At 31.4% G+C, this 15,502-nt stretch overlaps 1 protein-coding gene across 1 annotated transcript in view; it reads left to right on the forward strand.

The window, feature by feature from the left end:
• LOC139098288 (uncharacterized) overlaps window positions 1–15,502 on the forward strand; it is a 136,282-nt gene that overhangs the window by 55,145 nt on the left and 65,635 nt on the right. Inside the window, exons 9-10 of the mRNA XM_070650425.1 lie at window positions 9,524–9,660; window positions 12,600–12,705. Coding sequence (XP_070506526.1) covers window positions 9,524–9,660; window positions 12,600–12,705 — 243 coding nt within the window. The remainder of the gene's footprint in view (window positions 1–9,523; window positions 9,661–12,599; window positions 12,706–15,502) is intronic.

A 15,502-nucleotide genomic window follows, 5' to 3' on the forward strand; every position in this document is an offset into this window, starting at 1 on the left:
GCTTTTTAACAACTTTGAGGAGCTTTTTGACAATGTTAAGAAGCTTTTTGAAACTTTTATGAGCTTTTTGACAACTTTCAAAAGCTTTTTGACAATTTTGTGATCTTTTTTGAAAATGATATAAGCTTTTTGATAAAATTGCAAGCTTTATTAGATTAATTTGAGACTTTTGACAATGCCACTATGGGGCAAAATTAAAAAAAAAGGGACATTCACTTTGATTTTTGGACTTTTTGGAATCAGGACTTGAGGGTATTTTTTTCTTACAGTACACATAGCAATAGACTTGCATGCCAAATTTCAGCTCAATTGGTGCTGTTTGGTCGGTTCTGGAGGTGTTTGAAGTTGAAAACTGGTAAAAAGCGGATTTTTTTCATGTCTTGTTTGACTTGAAAAGTTTCTTATTTAATTAAAAGATATTGAAAAACGGTTTTCGGTTCATAATTATACTATATAAGAGCTTTAATTTGCAATGGTACAAAGTTTATATATACTGGGTTTTAGTGGCAGGACTTGAGAAAATGTATGAAATTATCAGGAAAAAAAGCTTCAAGTGTCCGGAAAATATGCTAGTTCTCAAAAGTTTCTCATATAGACCTATTTTTTCGTAAAGTACTTACTTTCTACTTTCCAAAACTGAAAAAATATCCAAAATCGGTTGGTACGAACAAAAGTTATTGCATTTTTAGTTTTGGACGAATTTTTCTCAAAACTAATATTTCTGAGATGAATTTGGAAGTTATCATTTGGAAAAAGTTTTTTAATGTTTTTTAATGTATTTAGTCATTTTATGAAGACTTGTGAAGAAATTTTTTGAAAAAATTCAAAATTCTCCGAGTTAGAGGTACATATGCTATTTGACGACTTGACCCTTTTTCTCATCACTCAAACTGCTATAACTTTTAAATGACTAAATATTTTTCAGTTCTGTTTCTTGTTTAGTGTAGCTTGTTATAATACCTTTCCAACGATATATAATACTTAATAGTTGGAAGTAGTCTTGGTCGTGAAAACGGACCCTGTTTGTGACTGACCCTTTACAAAGAAATTTTCAAAAAAGTCATTTCTAAAACTACCACTTAGAAATTAAATAATATAATGTTTTTGTGTATTTAGGTCAAAATATGATAGTTTTGAATCTCAAAACTCAAAAAATCTCATTTTGTAAACTTTCTGCAACTTTAGGGGCCTTCATAGGTAAGACTCAGGTAGTCTCTCAATTCTCAGATATAGTATTTTTTTATTGACTTTTTTTGATTGATATTAAATATTTACATTTATTTTGTGCAAAATATATTAATTTTAAAAAGTTTGGGTCGAAAAAAAGTGGTTTTTGACTATTTTGTTAAAAACAGGCTTAGGTAGGCCACATTTAAGGCACTCCAGTAGCCACTATGATTAAGTTATATACATGTTTTATACATATTAACAAAGGTAATATTAGTAACTAGCAATAACAGAAAACAGAATGCAAAAATATTGATTCTAAAAAAAGTTATAGTCATTTGAGTGGCCAACAAAGTGTCGAGGAGGGCAACCAGCATAGGTAAATACACAAAAATTCAAAATTTTAATGAAATTCTTGAAGTTTTTTGAATAAAAACTATTTTTATGTCGTAATAATTCAAATTATTGCGTTTTTTGTCAAAATAAATGTAAAATTTTAAATTTTTGTCTTTTTGCCAATGCTGGTTGCCCTCCTCGACACTTTTTTGGCCACTCAAATGACTATAACTTTTTTTAGAATCAATATTTTTGCATTCTGTTTTCTGTTATTGCTAGTTACTAATATTACCTTTATTAATATGTATAAAACATGTATATAACTTAATCATAGTGGCTACTGGAGTGCCTTAAATGTGGCCTACCTAAGCCTGTTTTTAACAAAATAGTCAAAAACCACTTTTTTTCGACCCAAACTTTTTAAAATTAATATATTTTGCACAAAATAAATGTAAATATTTAATATCAATCAAAAAAAGTCAATAAAAAAATACTATATCTGAGAATTGAGAGACTACCTGAGTCTTACCTATGAAGGCCCCTAAAGTTGCAGAAAGTTTACAAAATGAGATTTTTGAGTTTTGAGATTCAAAACTATCATAATTTGACCTAAAAAACACAAAAACATTATATTATTTAATTTCTAAGTGGTAGTTTTAGAAATGACTTTTTTGAAAATTTCTTTGTAAAGGGTCAGTCACAAACAGGGTCCGTTTTCACGACCAAGACTACTTCCAACTATTAAGTATTATATATCGTTGGAAAGGTATTATAACAAGCTACACTAAACAAGAAACAGAACTGAAAAATATTTAGTCATTTAAAAGTTATAGCAGTTTGAGTGATGAGAAAAAGGGTCAAGTCGTCAAATAGCATATGTACCTCTAACTCGGAGAATTTTGAATTTTTTCAAAAAATTTCTTCACAAGTCTTCATAAAATGACTAAATACATTAAAAAACATTAAAAAACTTTTTCCAAATGATAACTTCCAAATTCATCTCAGAAATATTAGTTTTGAGAAAAAAATTCGTCCAAAACTAAAAATGCAATAACTTTTGTTCGTACCAACCGATTTTGGATATTTTTTCAGTTTTGGAAAGTAGAAAGTAAGTACTTTACGAAAAAATAGGTCTATATGAGAAACTTTTGAGAACTAGCATATTTTCCGGACACTTGAAGCTTTTTTTCCTGATAATTTCATACATTTTCTCAAGTCCTGCCACTAAAACCCAGTATATATAAACTTTGTACCATTGCAAATTAAAGCTCTTATATAGTATAATTAGGAACCGAAAACCGTTTTTCAATATCTTTTAATTAAATAAGAAACTTTTCAAGTCAAACAAGACATGAAAAAAATCCGCTTTTTACCATTTTTCAACTTCAAACACCTTCAGAACCGACCAAACAGCACCAATTGAGCTGAAATTTGGCATGCAAGTCTATTGCTATGTGTACTATAAGAAAAAAATATCCTCAAGTCCTGATTCCAAAAAGTCCAAAAATCAAAGTGAATGTCCCTTTTTTTTTAATTTTGCCCCATAGTGAATGCCTAAAAATTCTAAAGAAAAATAAGCTTTTTGACAATTTTTTTAGGGAACTTTTTGGCATTTTTAGAGAGCTTTTTCAAACCTGGAAAATGTTGTTAACTTTTAGATAGTAAATTAAGGTTTTGGACAATTTTGAGAGCTTTTTGACAAATTTGTGGGTTTTTTGAAAATATTGTAAGATGAAAAAGGCCATGCTGAGCTTTTTGATATTGTTACATGTTTATTTTTAACAAATTGAGAATTTTGGACAAATCTGATGAGCTTTTTGACAATATTGTAAGCTTTCAAAGGTTATATCGAGCTTTTTGATGACTTTGTGAGCTTAAAAACGATTTTTCAAGCTTATAACATTAATTTGAGCCATTTCACAGCACTTCAAGTCATATATTCATAACCATACCACAGCATCCCCAACTCTGCCTTCCTAACAAATTTTCCTTCCTGTACGTATCAACGTTATTTATCAAAATTTATGAACCTACATGAAAATACTCTCCTAATACCTTGAAAATACAGTGTAAATTAAATTTCACATTTCTTGACATGAGCAAACTTTTTTTTTCCTTCCTTTTTTGCCTTCCATCCAACATCGTAGGAAGTTGTAGTGTCGAAAAATGTGAAAATGAAGAGAACAATTTTTTGGCACATATTTGATGAGGCAAAATGTGCTGTGCTTAGGAGTGAGTGATGGATGTTAGGCTATGTAAATTAAGACTAAATTTAATATTCAGAAATTTTTTTTGGACTTTTTTGACCTTTTGAATTTTTAAAATTGTTGTTCTTTGATTCTTGAAGGCATAAATTTGAGTAAAAATGGCATGCAACAAGCTTAGTATGCAGCACATATTCATCAGTCAAATTCAAGATCAACAGTCCAAAATCTGCATCTAAAATTCCATTAAAATGCACTCATAACCTCAAAATTCCACCACACATCCAAACTTGCTCAGCACCAATGCTATTTCCTTTTATGTTCAACACAACATCTACGTATGTTACTTGTTAATTAATTTATTATCTCAAGTAGAAAGTTTTTCATAGTAATTCAATTAATATTGTATGAACAAAATGTTTTTCAGTACATCAAGTGAATACTTAAGGAATTAAAATATATTTGCCATAGAGGGGGAATGTATGAAAGTTTCATGGTAAAGTTTCTTTTTTTTTTAAAGGTACAAAACGCGATTATTAATTAGTGAGTTTTAAATTAATATTCCTTTTGTTGAACGAACAACTAAGCTTGAAGATTTTTTCATGTTGTTTAATGAACATAAACTGTTTAAATTATTAGTTAAAGTTTTACGTTGATGATATGTGAAGGTTTATGCTCTGAAATGTCCTGATTTACATACTTGGGGAATATAGAGTTTTCAAAAGTGTCAACATTCTTTAGAGGTTATTGTCATTTTAAAACTCAACAATTAAGATTTAGAAAATGAATTTTTTTTCCGTTAAATTTAAAACTGAAAATGCATTAAAAATTGATAAAAATCAATTCAATTTTACTCAAAAAAAATAATTTTTATTTTGAATTTTTATATTGTTTTTTAACGGTTTTTTAATAATATTCAAATAGTTTTCAAGCTAGTTTTCGACATTAATTTTGAATTTTTCGACATTAATTTCGAGCATCAGTCGTCATGATTTGATTAAAAAATATTAAAAATAAACAAAGTAAAGAGTCAATCAATAATTACATCTTTCCGAAAATCATATTGGGATTTGAACCCAGGATTGCAGCACGCAATGTGATCACTTAAACATATAGACCACCACAACATCATTTTACTATAAATTTAAACAGCAATTCCGATCTTATATTTTAAAAAAATCTTTAAAAACAAAACAAAACTTTTTCTTCTTCAACAAAGCTATTAAAAGCTTTACTTTATTATCAAAATGCTTAAAAGCTTTCACGATTTTGTTTAGTTTTATTCCATTTTTAATTCAACGTGTTTCGTTAAGTTCATTAAAATTTAGATTCAGTTTTCAAGATAAGTAGTTGCTTTGTTTGGAATTCAACTTAAAATTCTTTAAGAAATTAAAGTTTTGTTTTTGTGTTAATTAAAGTAAATCTTGAGCTTTAAGATATTGTTGTATTTAATTTAAAGACTTGGAGAATTTTGAACCCAAAAAATAGCAAAAAAAGAATTTTGATATTTGAAATGTTTTACAAAACTTACAACTTACAACATCCGGAAGGTAAATTTGATCCATTGACAATTAAGGTTTTTTTCTAAACAATTAGTTTGTGAACCTTTGGGAGTTTTTTTTGTGAAAGTTGTGATGAAAACTGAATTTCTAGTTGTTGAATCGATAACTGGCCAAATTTATAAATGTTCTGTGTTAAACTTGACATGTCTTTATCCAATAGTTCAGACAACGCAACTGCTTGTACCGTTCGAAATTGAAATGAAGAGAAGCTATGAACTAACTCGAATACCACAAGCAAACCACAAGTGGGTTGACCGATTGTAAATCCGACAACAAGTCAGATTCAAGCCTACCTTGGTTGCATTTGGCCTATTCGGGTAACATTCCCTAACAGGTAAAGAGCATGCTCTCGAACGCTTGCTCACCGAAACTAGATTTACATACTATGATAAGCCCAGTTGAGGGAAGCCATTGAGCACACTTGATCTGTACGGCCAGCGGAGTAAGTAAGTAAGTAAGCATGCTGATGAGCATTGCTCTCAGCTTAATCTGCTCTCGGGAGCACACTCATTGCTTGCTAGAGATAGTAAAACGAACAGATTATAAAAAAAATCTCAATTACACAGAGATCTGACATAATTTGCAAAACATCTCCAAGAACTCACACATCTCTTTGATATCTTAATTATCCTAAATATTCATTAACATGTCATGTCCTGTAATTGAGTTGTTGTTGAACATACTTTCTAATATAAGTGGTCAGTTTCTTGTTCAATTATTCCTCATCTTTTGGATTTGATACCATTTTTAATAGAAAATTGAAATAAATGTAATATTGATGAAAATCATAATTGAGCACTTATAAGTCATCTATGGCTTCTTCTTCTATCATATATCAATTGATAAAATTTAATTTAATTCTAAGAATAATTTGTAGGACTTCCTCAAAAATGTATTTTCGATAAATTCTCATTTGTGAATTTTACTTGGAATTATTTTCAATTTCCTTTGAGATTAACAATGTTTTCCCATTAAGCTCATCCATTTGCCTCCCTAAAATTCAGCATAAAGCTTTACAGTCTATAAATACAAACCAGAACAAACGATTTACTTCCAAATTATAAATGAATATCATAATAATGACAAAATAATACATTCAGCTTGAAGCCTTGTCAAATAATTTTAGATGCTTTTTCGAATGCAGGATTTTTGTTTATTTAATGTTGTCAACAGCACATGATAATAATACAGATAATATCAATGTTTTGATATAATTTCATTTAATTTTATATGTGTGCTTTATTTGATTTTGTGAACATTATATATGTTTGGATATCAAATGTTATCATAGCTGTGAGTTAATAATAATTTTCATTTGAATTATCACCAAAATTATGTACGGTTTATGAGGTGTCGAGATGATAAAGTGAGTTACCAACCGATTAGCAATTTTTTTATTTCCCAAAAATTTCCATGAAAAACTATCAAATCTATCAAGTGTTATACATTTTTGGATAGGTAATTTAGTTTTCTATACTTTGCCAGGAAAATTTTTGGAAAATTTGCAAGTAAAATAGTCATTTTGGGTATAAAACGCATTTGATTTATGTCAAGTTTCAATATTTTTGTAATTTCTCAACAATGAAATTATGAAAAGCCTTGAAACTTTGCAAATATATTGCTTATATAATTATCAATAAACTGTAAAAGTTTCAGAATTTTCCAATGAGCTTTTCACGAATTTTCCTGACCTGAAATTTTCACTCTATAAGTACAATTATTTTGATAATCAGGAATTATAAATTATAACTGTTCACTCTATTTGATTCCATTTCTTATAAGCTTTCCATTGATATATAACAATCAAGGATGAAGCATAGGAATTAAGAGAAATCAACAAAAAAGTTCAAAAATTTCTGAAATTTTTGCAACTTTTCCGCCATCTTGAATTTTTCACTGCCTTTTCTGGTTAAACTAATTAACTTTTTTGTAATATTCATACCTTTTTTGAATTGTTTTTATTAGTACTATAAACTACTGGAAACCGCATGGTTCTGAAATGAACACAACTAAAACTAGAAGAGCTCAAAGTTGTGGTCATATGAAACACTCATTTGACAAAAAGTAAAAGTTTGATTTTTTGAGTTTTAATGAAGAATAATATATTTTATTGATTGAAATTGCAATAATATTGCATAATCCATCTTTTTATTACATTAAAACATAAATAGAAGTCGAATTAAGAGTTTTTGAAAAATTTGATTTTGAAAATTTGGAATATTTCATATGACCACAACTTTGAGCTCTTCTAGTTTTAGTTGTGTTCATTTCAGAACCATGCGGTTTCCAGTGGTTTATAGTACTAATAAATACAATTCTAAAAAAGTATGAATATTACAAAAAAGTTAATTAGTTTAACCAGAAAAGGCAGTGAAAAATTCAAGATGGCGGAAAAGTTGCAAAAATTTCAGAAATTTTTGAACTTTTTTGTTGATTTCTCTTAATTCCTATGCTTCATCCTTGATTGTTATATATCAATGGAAAGCTTATAAGAAATGGAATCAAATAGAGTGAACAGTTATAATTTATAATTCCTGATTATCAAAATAATTGTACTTATAGAGTGAAAATTTCAGGTCAGGAAAAGTCGTGAAAAGCTCATTGGAAAATTCTGAAACTTTTACAGTTTATTGATAATTATATAAGCAATATATTTGCAAAGTTTCAAGGCTTTTCATAATTTCATTGTTGAGAAATTACAAAAATATTGAAACTTGACATAAATCAAATGCGTTTTATACCCAAAATGACTATTTTACTTGCAAATTTTCCAAAAATTTTCCTGGCAAAGTATAGAAAACTAAATTACCTATCCAAAAATGTATAACACTTGATAGATTTGATAGTTTTTCATGGAAATTTTTGGGAAATAAAAAAATTGCTAATCGGTTGGTAACTCACTTTATGGTTACGGACTAATTATTGGTGATTTGGTGCAAATGATATTGAACTCTATGGCTCAATGTGGCGGAATTGTTTAGTTATTTGGATCCTAATTATTGTAACAACGATACTGCAATCAAGGGTTCGAAACTCGACAGGAGAAATTTTTTAAATGTCCTTTTTCGAATCATATAAAGTCTAAATGCGTGTCATCATTGCCTTTATTTGTTGTCTATAGATAGTAATGTCATCAAAGGAGTGACTCTGATTCCACTATAAACTGAACGTAATCTGATGCATTCTAGGCGTCGAAATGACCTAGCTCAACTCTAGATCTCAATGATCTGTAACTTGATGTCCAATAGATGATAATTACCCGAATGTATCAGATTTTGATTAGTAACGATTTTCTATTAAATCAGGACAGAACTTTAGTCCTTTCACTTGACATTGACTACAACTTAACAAATTTAACGGCGTGATAATGATCTGGCAATGCAAATTCTCCTTTTGCATGACAAGCATGGAAAATCCATTTTTGTTAATGTTTTGACGCAGTGAAGAAAATAACCCTAACAATAACATGTTGATTGTAATTTTACCATTAATCACACCAATAAATTGTATTGACAGCGCATAAACAAAGTAATTTCTTGATAATTTGACGTTATTCTGTTCTGGTTAATACTCTTTTTACTAACTTTGTCCCGAGTGGAATAGGTTTCGATTAGACGACTGTTCTATTAGTTATACTTATTTACTTACTTCGCTGGCCGTAGAGATCAACTGTGATTCATGGCCTCCCTCAGATGTCGCCAATAACTGGTTCTATCGCCGGCTTTTACTTGCCAATTGCCAATTCTTAGTTATTGACTTGACATATCTACCTCGAACAGCACAGTGTATTTGCTAGGGCATCGGCACGTCACGGTATTATCGTTAACACGAGAAGTTGCCCTAATGGCACCGTGACAGTTGATTTTGACCAGAAAAATGTGATTCACTGCAATATGATGCTCGTTCACTAGCAATACATTCGACCAATCAAAGCCTGCTCCACTCGGATATTATCCAAATGTAAACAAATTTATATCTCAATTGAATGCTCATGTCTGTCACTATCTAGACATCTAAAATAAAACTTATTTTTTTTCGTTTGAAATAGCTCGATCTAATATATGCAAAATTAAGGCACAGACATTTTGAAAAATTGTTCATCGAAGCTCAAACTCTGCAGCAATATTTTCTAAGAATTTGCTTTTTTATAAAACCAACAATATTTTCCATCATAAAGCTCCTCAATGGAATTAAATTTGTGCATTCACAGAAGCAACAAAAAATAAAAAATATTTTCTTACCTTTCCATTGCAGTCGTTGGAAGCAAAACCAAAATCTCCACAACGGGAAGGAGATGACCTAGTTTTAATATGTACCGCACAAGGATCATCGAAAACAACTTTTAGTTGGTATAAGAATGGATTTTTATTGAATGTTACCCGATCAATAAGGTTAGTATATTTCTCAAGTATTTACTGCAGCATACGTCTATAGCAGTGGTGGGCAACCTGTGTGTCGCGGCACACTGATGTAAAACTGGAAATTTTCGGAAATGTACACCGTGTGCGGTTTCGGTCGAGACTTACCATGAAGATATGCCTCTAAAAATAAAAGGTTGTCCACCACTGGTTTAAAGCATCCTGAATTTTATTTTTTTGTGTCTGTTGAGATTTTTTATTCCATTTTCATCCTCATCTGTCTTCGATTTCCAACACACATCCACAAAAATTACAGATACAGATTATAAGGAAGAAATTGATAAAAAAAAGAGTATTTCCTCTATGATGAAAGGTCGGTTGATTTTGTTGGTCAGTTCTACTTCTTTTTTGGGGTTTAAATGCCTTTAACAATTTTTTTATGTCTGAAACATTTTTTGTCACTTAAATCCAATGAGCGGAGAATTTTATTTGTATTTATGGGACTATCTTGTGGACGGCTTTAAATGACTGACAATCGAAATTGGAAATTAGATAAATTTAATTTGAGAGGCTTTTTCAAAGCTTTATTGAATTGAGTGGATTTATTAAATTGATTGAATCCTTTAAAATTTGATTTAAATTTAATTATAATTGCTTTGTTGCTGACTGAAAGCATATTTTGGTATTGGATGATTATGATCATTTGGTCAATTTACTTGCTGTTTAAATCAATTGTGGTGCATGATCTACTTAAAATGTCGTCAACAGCAGGCAAAAGTCAATGGCAGAAGACAGAAATGACAGAAATGACAGAAAAGACGGAAAAGACAGAAAAGACAGAAAGACAGAAAAGACAGAAAAGACAGAAAAGACAGAAAAGACAGAAAAGACAGAAAAGACAGAAAAGACAGAAAAGACAGAAAAGACAGAAAAAACAGAAAAGACAGAAAAGACAGAAAAGACAGAAAAGACAGAAAAGACAGAAAAGACAGAAAAGACAGAAAAGACAGTAAAGACAGTAAAGACAGAAATGACAGAAAAGACCGAAAAGACAGAAGGACAAAGGATAGCTAGAATGACAGAGTAGCGCAGAGAATCAAATCAATTCAAGCACATCCAATCCCTAAAAATTCACTTAAAAATCCTTAAAGCTTTTTAAAATCCGTTTAAAATAACAACCCAAAATGACAGGTCAAGGTTGAACTTAACATGCTACATGAAAGGCTTCTTCAGAACCGAAAAATAAAAATGAGATTTTTAAAGAATAAGCATGCGAAGGAAGAAGAAAAAATTTTCCATCCTTTTTTGTCCCGTTCGAAAAACATCATGTCTGACTACAATTTCTTGTTGTGTGTTCCAAAAAAACACTGTGAACAGATAATAGACATGAAAATGTTGGTTAAATAAACTCATAACATGAAATTTATTTGTCAACTCATGCATCCTAAGTAGATGAGAGACAGAAGGGGTTAAAAAGTGTATGAAAGGGGTGGAATGTTCTTGGTTGAAGTCAATTCAGGGTTTATTGTGGAGATAAGATGGAATTTTAATAATTTTTGGTTTTGGGTGACTTAAGGAAGAAATCCTAAGAGCATACCGTTTTTGCTAGGACAATTCTGCGTTGTCGGGTTGACGGTAAGACGTGAAGTTGCCCTGACGACACCATGACGGCTGATTTCGACCCTTTTGCCACTCAGGATAGCTTAAACACTTTGGCCACTCAATAAACCTAATATAGTTAAGACACAGCATTTAAATTCCAAAAAAGTCACCCAATGTCCCCATCAATCTGCCCTTTTTAATGCAACAAGACAAAACCCCAACAAAACATCAACTGTTGTCATATCCAAAAGGAAACGAAGACACAAAACTTGTAATTTTGTCATGAAGAAACAATTTTTTTTTCTCTTCGTTGTCAACCATGGAAAACCAAATTGAACCCATAAGGTTTACGAAAAAAAAAAGAGTCTCATAAAGTGAATCAAAACAGAAGGATTTTTTTTTTCTGTTTCACAAAAACGAACCCTCATTTGACAGAGCTGAACAAAATGTTTTTTCTCACTTTGCAAACAAAGTTTTGAATAAACAAGCGAGAAAAAAAAACAGCAACGAGAGGTTGTTGTGGATGAGCAGAAAAAATTTAATCTTGGTGAATTTTTGTTTTTTTGGGGGTTATGAGAAAGTGATGGGGTTATGAACTGATTTTTAAAAGACATTAATGGGGTATTTAATTGTTAATAAATAGAGCTGTTGATTATGAAATGGGAAATGGGGAATTGACTAAGTTGACTAACATGAGCTCATTGCTGTGCAAATGGACGTTCTGAGGCTCGCTCTATTTATCCTTTAAAGCCTTCTGTCAGATTGAGATATTAAGGAACCAAAAACTCTGTTCTCCACATCCAAACTAAAATTCTGGCTACGCCCTTGACTCTTCATAGCTATGTAAGAGATACAGTTTTTCAATTTGATAAGCTCTTCACTGAATTAGGGGAATGTTCAGAAATTACGTAACGCATTAAGCTCGCTCCTTCAAGGGACAATTTACAATTTTGTTAAGGAGTGCAAGTGTTGTTTCATAATTTGTAGAAAATCGTTACGGTGGGAGTACGAACATCCGAACAATCCCTTAACTGACCTTCAATCATAAGATGTCATTAATAACCCGAACAACGCAAAATAGATAAAATCATCCATTTGAAATTCATACGAAATTACACGTTAACAGACATAGAGAATGATTTTATGTACACAAATACCACTACGGTACCTATTTGCCTGTTAGGGACATTTGAACTCTAAACTCAATATGGATTCCAAAAATTACAAACTAAAGTCTTGTGTCGCTCGGGCTAAACCACTCCTCAACTTAACACAAAAAATAACATTCAATTGTCTTAATGATGCTTTCTATATCCAATTCTCATTAATATTTATCTTCATATTTTCTCTATTATTTTTTTTTATTACAGAAAAATTTCCATCCAGAGGAAGTATGATGAGGGTAACAGTAATGTAATATCTGTGATGAGATTAAATTCAACAGAACAACATGATAGCGGCCACTATACCTGCCAGGTAAGATTTATCATTTTTTATATGACTGAATATGATTTTTAAGTCACACATGTAGAATGGAATGAGATTATCAGACATAAAAATTGCTTTTTTTGGAAATTTTGAGATTATTGAAGTGAAAAATTTAATTTAAAAAATTCAAGGCTCAGCTTCAATGCTTGAGGCTGAACATTTTTGACGAATTGTTGATAATATGCTGATGTAAGCAGGCTTTTACATTTGTTGACGGTGCATGTCAACAGCTGTTGATAACTGTTAATATTTTGAGGAAATTTCAATCGTTTTCTGTCTAAAATTTGTAAAAAGGATGCTTAAATTTATCAAATGAAGGATTAACATCCCACAAACTAGCTAGGATTGAACACGATTACGACTTAGCTCAACCTACAATGGCCTACAAAATAGATTGAATTTCAATTGTATTTATAGACAATTCATGCCTTTAATACCTTCAAAAATATCTCCTCAAATATCAATAACTGCCAATATATCCTCAGGACTTGCACTAAAAATAAAAATACAACCCAAAATACCAATCAAATTCTTATCAAAATCAATATCCAAAATTGCTCAAATCGTTCTTAAAATTCAAATTTCCTCAACTTTAAAATCTCCTTTAGGAGATATTGCAAATCCATTCAAATTCATCCTCAACTTATTCGATCCTTTACATCACTTTATTCGTGCCATTTTTCATTATAAAACCCAATAACATTCACATCAACATAATAATCATCCTTGAGAGAGGTTCATTCTCGATAGAAAGCCTTAAAAATGAAGAAGAATCAAGCTTCGTCCCTTCTTTTCACATTAACAATATTCGAAAAATGCAAATAATAACAACAACGGAACTGAAAGGCTGACAAACAAAAGTGAAAGCAAATGAATATGTTTTTTTTTTTCTCTTTTTTTATGGTACATGACACTTACAGATTTAGGTGAAGGATGTATGAATAAATCATGTTTGAAAGTTGATTTCCATCCATGGATGTGTCTCGATATTGTCCTCAGCCCCAACTCACATAGAAACATTTTCTTCGTATTATTTGAATGGTCTGCTCTTGGCTCACGCACAAATACACACTCATAGCCTAAATAAGTCTTTGCTCTTGAATTAAAATGAGGAAGTTGGGGAGACACTTGTTGTTTTGGGTTTTGAACGCAGTTTATTGAAAGGTCAAGGCAAACAAATCAAGATTACCAAATGTCGTGTGTTCAGTTGTAGTATTCACTTACTTACTTCCTTATTTTACTGGCCGTACAGATCAGTTGTGATCCATCAACACCTACAAGAATCGCCTAAAACTGGCTCTATCGCTGGCTACCACTTGCTAATTTCCGATACCAAGTGCAATACTATCTTTATAGACAGCTTCCTTTTTTGGACGTCCACGAGCTCTTTTACCGTCCAGAAAGTCAGCTTTAAAGAGATCAATTCCTCAGTTAGCACCTGAAGCTGGCTCTATCGCTTGGTACCGCTTACCAATTCTAAATGTGATGCTATTTCGATCGACAGCTTGTTTCCAAGAGTTTTTTTTGGCCTACCAGGTGATCTCTTGCCTTCTAAAAAGTAGTATCCCCTGATTCCGCTAAATACACCACTGGCGACTGAGCTATGTGCTGGACAAAATACGTTAAAGGATAGAGTTAAAGACAATCCAAAACCACATCGTGTGAAGGGTGGCAAACACACAATCAGACTAGAGATAGCTAGATTGCCCTAACTGACAAACAGCATGCTTTCGTGGTACAAAAAGAGCATTGCTGTATCTAAACGCGATATCTTTGCCTGGTTAGGTTTAGATCCGACCATTTCCGAAACCAACGTCTACAGACAAACCAACATAAGAAGCCCAGCCAGCCAAATATCCACCCTCAACCCATCATATCCCCAATAACTCAGCACATAAAAAAGGTTTAAAAAATCTATATCCAAGTGGAGAGTAAAAAAAAGTTTTATTGTATGTGAAAAATTCTTTTTAAATTGAATTTTGAGTGCTTTGTAAATTTTCCATTTCACTCTCCTACTCTACATGATGAGCTGAGCTTACATAATGGACGGTGCTCTTGTTGCTGAGGATCTCTCATAAATATTCAATTAAGTTGTTCTATTTTTCTTGGTAAATAATTTAAGCGAAATCAATTTTAAAGCGTATTGAAAGGGAAATTTTTCTGAGAGAGAATGTTGGAATTTTTGTGGGAATTGAGGTTGAGTAGGCTTTGCAATTTTCCAATCAATTTGATTAATTGAAGTGACCTTCATTGAAAATAACTGGAAGAACCTCAACAATTTCATTCAATTTTTCAGATCATTAAATTTGGTTTATTGAAAAAATGTTGAATGAAAAGTGCAATTTAAATGCTGCATATTTATATTTATGAGGCTCGCAAGTATCGAGTAATGGAAATTGAGTGCAGAAGGCACACGGGGAATAAATATCCAAATATTCGTCCTCAGGTCAACTTGATCCTTTTTTCTCAGGCAGGAGTCAAATTGTCCCGTGGATGGATTTTCGAACATTTTTCTTTCGTGTGCTTTACGGCGGGTCTACACCATCTACACCTCCATCTCTTCCTCTCCTTACCTTCGTCAATCATGTCCCTGTCTTTCTATGTAATTTAGTTGCAAATACTCATAAGCCCCAATCCGAACAATACAATAAAGTAGCTAGGTGAGCGTACGACATGACATCGAACTGTCCTTTTTTACGGATTACGGATACTCAAAGTCTCTGTTATAAGGAATTTTTTGAAACCACGACCGATAACTAGACCAAGACTTAGACCGAGACCACTT

The sequence above is a fragment of the Chironomus tepperi genome, unplaced genomic scaffold (genome assembly GCF_022539635.2).
Source record: "Chironomus tepperi strain 1889 unplaced genomic scaffold, CSIRO-AGI_Ctep_v1 contig_445, whole genome shotgun sequence".
Lineage (NCBI taxonomy): Eukaryota > Metazoa > Arthropoda > Insecta > Diptera > Chironomidae > Chironomus > Chironomus tepperi.